Here is an 8,168-nt window from a genome sequence, read left to right on the forward strand (position 1 = left end):
AAATAAGAACGTATAATTCCTTTCTTATATGTTTTGGCTATAATGAAAAGAAGTTTATAACTAAATAAGATTTATGTATGAATCATGAAAATGTTTAAACACTAAAGGCACATCAAAAGCAGATGTAAATCCACATTAATGCAATGAAAAGCAGAGAATTACCTATTGAGCTTTCAAAATAAAACACCCTGATCACATAGGAAGTCAGGTATCGCCTGGAATTCTGCTGGGGCTTGTTAAACTGGAGCTTTTCAGTGGTTTCATAAGCATTTTCATTAAGTAGGACTTGTGTGGATTAAGTGTAGGCTCTCAGAATAGAAGGTGTGAGTGCCTTCTTGTGTGCTTTGGAATGCAGCTGCAGTGAATCAGCAGGGAAATAAAGTGGCTAGCTTTGTTCAGCGACTTACCCTGTAAACTCTAAACAGTGTTTCTACTCAGGAAAAATGGTCACTTTGGAAACAAGGGTTGCTCTAAACTGCAGCCCTGAAAAAATGCAAACATATATGTGTAGGAGTGAAAGTCACAATGGGAGCAGCAATAACTTATGGATTATTATTTTTGATATGGTGCTCATTTTTTACTTTTTTTTTTCTTTGTCAAAAATCCCTACAATTTGTACCTCTTAATACCTGATCATATTTTTTTGACTTAGTTAGTTTGTTCTGTCAGGTTTTATTTGATTTTTTATATTGTTTCTTTTACTGACTGTCATGGTAAAAATATATAAAGGAAACTCAGCATGTCAGATATTCAACTTGATATATAATATAAACAATATTTTTGTTCGTCTTGTTTTATAATGAAAGACACATTTTGAGTTAGATATGTCTACTATCACCGTCATTAATCACTTTTTTTAATGTGATAAATTGATCTTAAATCCACCTTTGTAATAATAATTCTAAAGATCTCTTTGACATCGCTGTCTTTCTTTTGTTTGCTTTCCAGGGTATTTCACTCAAATTTCCACACTGGCAGATGTGCAGGAAAATGTAATGGAGTATCTCCACGTGCTCAGTCGCCCCAAAGTAATTGACCGGGAACACGACACAGTGTGGACTGAGGCGTACATCGACAGCACTGTGAGTTGACCCCGGGAGGTCTCATGGTACCAAATTCAGCTCCCTCATTCTTACTTATCCTCACCATCTTACAGTGACTGTAAAGGACTGTGATTACATTTAGAGAAACGTACAATTTGAATGAGCATTATTTTTACAATGAGTGGATTGTATTGACATTAGACTAAAGTTTTAGCCAAAAACCAACATAGTATTTAAAATGATACATTTCTGACTATTAATATAAATTATTCAAATTCTTATTCAAATGATGTGATGTTTTAGATATGAGTTTTCCCAAAGTTCATTATTTTAAATGCGATTTCTTATGTTTGTTTCACTTTTTTTTTTATATGTTTTGTTTTCAAGGTGAAAGGTTTACAGGTATATTTGATTGGTTCAAAATTTTTATATATGTTGCTGCATTCTTAAACTTTTCTTGCATCATAGAGCAGTTTCCCACATTTTTGTACTTTGAAAAAAAAACAAAAAAAACTTGAGTTTTCCTTAGATATTCAGTATACTACTTAACCAGATATAATCTAAATTTGAATGCCAGTAGCTTTAATATTAAGCCTTAATGTGTATTTATTGCCAGAGGATGCCTGGGATATACACATTAAGGGTGTATTCAGACTGGACACATGTGATTCGCTTTAAGTGAACCAAAGTTCATTTTCCTCGATAATTTGCAACAAATTTTCAGTCTGAATACACTCAAGTGGACCCTGGTCCAGGACCAGGACCTGGTCCGGGACTATCCTTTAAGGTGGTTTCAGTTTGTTTCCAATTGTACTGAGATCCAACTCACTCAGAGTTTCCTCAATCTGAATGGGCTTTGTGCTCAGGAGAGAGGAACCTGGTTTCAGACAAGATGGCGGCTGAAAATCATTCGCTGGAAGGAAGTCCAGAACCAGGACATCAAAAAGGCTTATGGCGACCCAAAAAGCTTTGAACCTTTATCACCTGAGATGTCTCAGAATGCTCTTTAACATACTGTAACTTCTTATAAGACCAAGCTGATCTGCAGAGAAAAGTGGTAAGCAATACTTTAAAGCAGCTTTTCACCAATAGGCAACACATTACTAAAATAAAGGGTTATATTCTGGTGCAAAGCTGCTTTATAAGCTGATTCACGCGGATCGTGCAATGGGTTGAATCCAACTGGGGTCAGATGTAAACACTGCTCTGGAGCAAAAGCTCCAATGTAAAAGTCTTAACAGTTTTACAAATCTGAACACTTTTGTCAATATTGTTTTTTAGATTAATAAAGCATTTTCCCTCTTTTGACAAGTTTTAAGCTAATCCTGAACACTAATGCATTTGTTCATTTTGAACAAATTTAATAAAACTGGCTACAACTCTGAAATCTTGTGGAATATCTGCTTCCAGCTAATGATGTTTGGAAATTCCCATTTCCGGCTAATGATTTTCAGCCGCTAACCTATCTGCAACCAGGTTCTCTTGGCTCGGAGTGGAACAACTTGACCAAAATGGCCACCGTAGCCGGGCATTGTAAACAAAGTTGGAACAGTGCAACCGATGTGCCGCAGAGAAACATGGAGCAACGATTGCAAAAGGACTTTCATTATTCTTTCCCGTGTTGCTTTGCCTCGTAATTTTTGGCCGATGACAGATGAGATCTTTAGTCATGTGGTTTTGTTTACAAGCTTTAGTTCAAAACGGAAATGTCCCATTGAAAGGGAGTCTGAATATAGACCAAACGCAAGGTTCAGGACTCAATCCGGACCGAATTATGGACTTTTCCAATTTAAATAGAATACACCCTTAAAAAATCACCCTGGTGTTGGGGCTAGTTACACTCCACTCTACTATGTTGTTATAAAATATGCCAAAAAGATGGAAAAAGGACATTGGGAATGTATTTTCACTGTATTGTAAAATGTTTGAAAAAGTGAAATTGCTTTATTTTCCTTTTATATATTTGTAAGCTTGAATTTCCAATTGACCCTTCCATGTTTTCTCCCTTTTTTACCTTTCATATTTATTTTTCTACCTTTGTTTTAACTCCTCTCCTTCATTCCATTTGGTTCATTCTTTGACATATATTATTTGTAGAATCTTAAACGTTCAGTTAGCCAGTGCAAACCGCTTAGCATTAGCAGATTTTATGCTCCCACATTCACTCTCCATTCAGCTCAAACTGCTCTGAAAGGCGTTCTGTCACTTATCCATGAATGTGTTGACCCTCTCTATTTTAATTTCCCTCCCCCTCTCCTCTTGAATCTGAACTCTTTAGCTTCCCCAAGCACAAAAGGTAAAAATTCCGGTTTGAGGTCATGACTGTATTGTGCTTTGTGGAGGCCTGCTCAGTGTTCATGTGCATTTCATCTGCATGCGCATTTTGTTTTTTTCTTATACCAGTGGTCTAAAGATGCTAACGAACTTCGTACCGCACCGTTCTTTTGTGTGACATCTGTGGTGTTGTTGGTTTCCTTCTTGAGTCGAGCCTCACATCACGGTTGTTTTTGGCCTGGCGGATCGCTCCTTTCTGCATGTCTGAATAAACACACGTTCATGAGATGTTTTCCATAACTGTCATGATCCCCAGGCTGCTGGTGTGATTTTTATTTCTTTTTTTTGGTGAGATTTGGGCCTCAATTTTCTGTTCAGCGTGTTGGACTTCACTGTAAAAAACACAGCCACCAGAGTTAGCACACTTTCTCTAAAAGGAGAAAAAAATAAAAGTCCTTTTATCATCTTCATGGTGTAAACCTAATGGCTCATAGCAACTGACGGGATGATCTGTTTTGATGCTTTTTATCCCTTTTCTTCGTGTTTCATTTCTGAGTGATTTATGAATCGTATGTGGGTGGAGATAAGCACATTTATAACCATAAAAATAATGATGACAGAGCAAAAGACTGCTCTGTCTCTCCCTCAACAGCGGCCGATTAGAGCTGTTGCTTTTAACAGCTTGCAGGCCATATGTCCGATAAAGTGCTATTAATGTGACAGATCCACACTGACCCACACTCAAATGACTCGGCAGAAAGATAGCAGCAGATGAATCAATACATTCTCTGATTTTATGATGGGATAGTTGGTAAAAGGCAAGAGATTTCCATTGTCTCTTTGTTTGTAGTGACATCCTCAGAAAAATATGCCCATTTATTTGGTCTTTCTGCCAGATAAGAAGCTGGGATTGTTCCTTTGGTAACGTGATGTGCATTAGGGATCTGTGTTCCGGGACTGATGTGTATCATCTTTCCAGATGAAGGGTCAAACGGTCTATTCCCAGCTCGCCACAACCCAATAATCTGTCTTTTCTATCCTATAGCTCTCCTTTCTTCTCCCTCTCCAGCTCCTTCTCAACACCTTGGCTCAGTTCTTTCCTCCCCCTTTTCCCCTCTTTCTTCTTCCTATCTCACATCTCACCACTTTCATCCATCGTTTTCTGGCTCATTTGGCTTTGTTTCCCGCTCCACCACATGATCTGACGGAGGAGCTCAGGGATGATGTGAGTCAGTGTGGGGGGGAGAAAGAGGTGTGGGGCGAAAAGCCTTTCTAGAGGACGAGTATAAGCAGTTTCTGACGGAGAACGTTAAATATTTCAGGAAGCAAAATATCAGGGAAGGCTGAGAAGGAGGAAAGCTGTGGGGTTCAGATGAGCATGTACATGAACATGACTAATACTTGATTAATCGTAAAAGAAGACAAATGGAAAGCTGGGAGCAGTTGATTACCTCTTGATGATGAATTGAAGTAGTGAACTGTTAAACGCACCAGGACAGATTATGATAAACTGCACAGTTTCGTAGCACATTCACACTGATTGAGGCAATTGAGAACTTGCATGGATAATCCCGAAACACCTGTGCGGTTAAAAAGGTTCACTGAATCTGTGCCAGCTCTTTTCCCTGTGGGGTCTACGTTTATTCCCCTGGACTCTGGAGGGGAGCTTTAGGCGCCGCTGTTCTCACAGACCACCATCATTAAGCTCTCTCGAGGCAAGAATGTCACCTAATCAACCCAAAGTGGTCAAAGAAACTTGGATTGGGAGGTGTTCGATACACTAGCATTGGGAGGTTTTAGTTAGTCACCTAAAAGATCTGAATGTCAGAGTATTTTTATCAGTACATCATTTTTTTTCTTTAAAACATGTGCTTTCCATTATTTGATCTGTAGCAAGAGTAAGGATTTGAACACAAGAGGACCTGGCTGCAGACATCATCGACCAGAACTGGAAGTCCATATTGCTTGAAAAAAACCCTTATTTTAACTGGCAACCTTAATAGTTACAGTTTTTCCCGTTTTAAGCTTTAATAAAACATTTTTGTTAGTGTCAATTTTGAAAGCATATTTTTTCATTTTAGCTATTTTTAATTTTTCATTTCATTTTTAATTTTGTACCATAACAGTCGCTGTTTATTCACATTTTCACGCTCAATTAATAGCAGGTGTAATCATTTTGAAAACTTTTTCAATTTAAATTTTGAAATGACATATTTATATTGTATTTACAGTATATTTTTCTTTTGATTTGCACACCTTGTTCAGTTTTTGTCTTAAGTTTGTAAGACTTGTAATTAATAAAAAATAAATTCATGAATTAATACAATTCCTCCGTAAAGAGTGGATCTCAGTTAAAGGAATGCTAATATGACCAACTTCCGTTTCAAACCTACAAGTGGGCCTCATATGGTTTAAAAGTGGGCAGAAAATGTGGGCACCTAATAGGTTGGTCTGCAATTTCCGTGGTGACCCCACCTGTGTTTGAGCACATTGGCTTAAGTGGTAACTCAGTGCATGAGGACCAGGAAGCAGACAAGATGGTGGCTGGAAATCATTAGCCGGAAAGGGAAATAGTCAAACATCATTAGCCAGAGGTGGAAACTTCACAAGATTTCAGAGTTATAGCCACTTTTATTGAAGAAAAGCGGTTTAGCGCTGGTTAGCAACTCTTTAAAGTGGCCTTTTACAGATATGCAACACATTACTAATATAAAGTTATTTTATATCGATGCAAAGCTGCTTTTCTCTGCGACAGGCCTGATTCATGTTGATCGCATAAAGGGTTGAAGCTAATCTTGGTCAAATGCAAACACAGCTTAAAATGCAAAAAAAAAAAAAAAATGTATTTGTTACGATTGCTGGTTATATTAGCCTTTTTTGATGTGCAGGACAGTGGGGGTGGTGGTGGGGGCGTGATATTTCATCTTGGGCTTCCTTCCGGCCAATGATTTTCAGCAACCATCTTTTCTGCCACCAGGTCCCAGTTGTCACTGCACGATCTGTATGATCAGCGGGTGGCTCGCTATGCTAGCCACCCCCCTGGCAGACAGCAAAGCAAGCTCTGCTGCCCAGGAACCGGCAGACCTAGTGAGGTCGCCGCCCAGGTAGCCGGTCCCTGGGCAGTGGAGCCAATGTGAGCAAACAAAGGTGGAGCCACCAAAGAAAATGCGGACAAACCCATTCCAATTATATAGGGCCCACTTGGCCTTGCTGGCTGGGATATGACCCACTTGTGGCTTAAACATTTCTTACATTTTTGTTAATAGGCTCCATTAAAGACTGCCTTAACTTCTTAAAAAAAAAAAAAAAAAAAAGAACATCTGCTTCCACTTGAAGTCGTTTAATTTCCACTTCCGGCCGATGATGTCTGACACCATCTTGTTGTCTGCAGCCAGGTCCCTCTTATTGTATATCACATCAAGTCTGTCTGGTCTGATTGATGACAATCCACAAAGGCAAGGAAGTCACCAATGTAGGTCTTAACCCAGCTTTAAGACTTTAGTTCAGGACAGGTTTTTGAAAAAAAAAACATTTCAAAGAATTCCTTTGTCACTTCAGGGTCAGCTTTATACAGTAAAAGTGTACAGTTCTCTCCTTCCTGGATGTAGTTAGTGAGGAACTCTCTCCAGTTGTGATGGCACTGTAACCAAGACACCCATTGATTGAAGCCTCTCTATGCAGCTCTTAATGTCATCACCATCAGTTGAAGTAAGCGGTTGGGAGAGGCTAGGTTTTCACCAACGACAAGATTAATGTCCACAAGCAGGGAGTATACATAAAAGGGATTACTCAGTCTGGGGATACAGAGCACGATCCAGCAGACCTGAGCTTGGAAATAGATTTGGTATTTTTAGATGATGCTCTGCTCGTTCTTCTTGTCCTTTGATCGATCACATTCTGCAGCAGCAAGGCCGCTCATTGTTACAGCAGCTGTATTTAGGTGGGATTTGTTCTCTCCTTGATGTCCAATACTGCGCTCTGGGTTTCTATTACCAGCTGACTGAACACAGGTCGCCAATCCCACTTCTACCTCAGTGTCTGAAGAAGAGTAGATGCTAACAATGTACTGTTATTGTCTATCATTGTTGATTGCAAAGTGAGGTCAGGTCCTTTTGGAGGAAGAGGAATTATTGCTTTTTCAAAACCTTTTTGATGTTGGTATTAATTTTAAAAAACAGCATGCTTGCTGCTGTTACTGAGTTTAATTTCAAAGCTGGATTCAGTGACATTTAATCAGTTTATAAACAGAAGCTGATGGATTTTTTAAAATTATTTTGGACATGAAATCCTCTTGTGATTTGAGTCTGAAGCTTTTCTTTTTAGTGGATATTGTTATGAGATACAGTTGCTGGAAAGATAAACATCATAATTATTCCAGCAGTCTTTGGCAAGGAATAGATAGCCTGATTGAAACTGGAAACACTGCCTCTGGATAAGGTTTTTTTATATATAAAAAAGATCAAAGGCAGGCTGTTATTGAATACAATTAAGGGCAAATAATGTATATGAATAAAACATGTCATGGAAGTTTGGCTCTCTCTTGTGAAGATAAATGACTGGTTCTGCTGTAGCAATACTATCTTCGTCATTACAAGACAGATTTTGTGCTGTTTCAAAAATATGACACTTGTGATATGAACACATTTTTATTTATTTTTTGTATGTACAACATCCACAAGGCTGTTTTATGACCTGTTCTTTGTCAGTATGGCTGTTTTTACTTTCATTCTCAGTCTTGTTGTCTGTTTTCTTTAACCTTCTCATTTGCTGCACCCTTGCTGATGATCCCACATGGACACGGACAGTTGGAGGACGGTCAAGGTCCAGTTCTGATGACCACAGTGGCAATGC

General features: G+C 38.7%; 1 protein-coding gene across 1 annotated transcript in view; it reads left to right on the plus strand.

The window, feature by feature from the left end:
- The window catches only part of cacna2d3a (calcium channel, voltage-dependent, alpha 2/delta subunit 3a), a gene marked incomplete in the record, with an annotated part of 125,797 nt that overhangs the window by 81,166 nt on the left and 36,463 nt on the right, over positions 1-8,168 (plus strand). The window contains 3 exon segments of the mRNA XM_036212745.1: positions 949-1,082; positions 3,322-3,339; positions 8,123-8,168. Coding sequence (XP_036068638.1) covers positions 949-1,082; positions 3,322-3,339; positions 8,123-8,168 — 198 coding nt within the window.

The sequence above is a fragment of the Oryzias melastigma genome, linkage group LG7 (assembly GCF_002922805.2).
Source record: "Oryzias melastigma strain HK-1 linkage group LG7, ASM292280v2, whole genome shotgun sequence".
Lineage (NCBI taxonomy): Eukaryota > Metazoa > Chordata > Actinopteri > Beloniformes > Adrianichthyidae > Oryzias > Oryzias melastigma.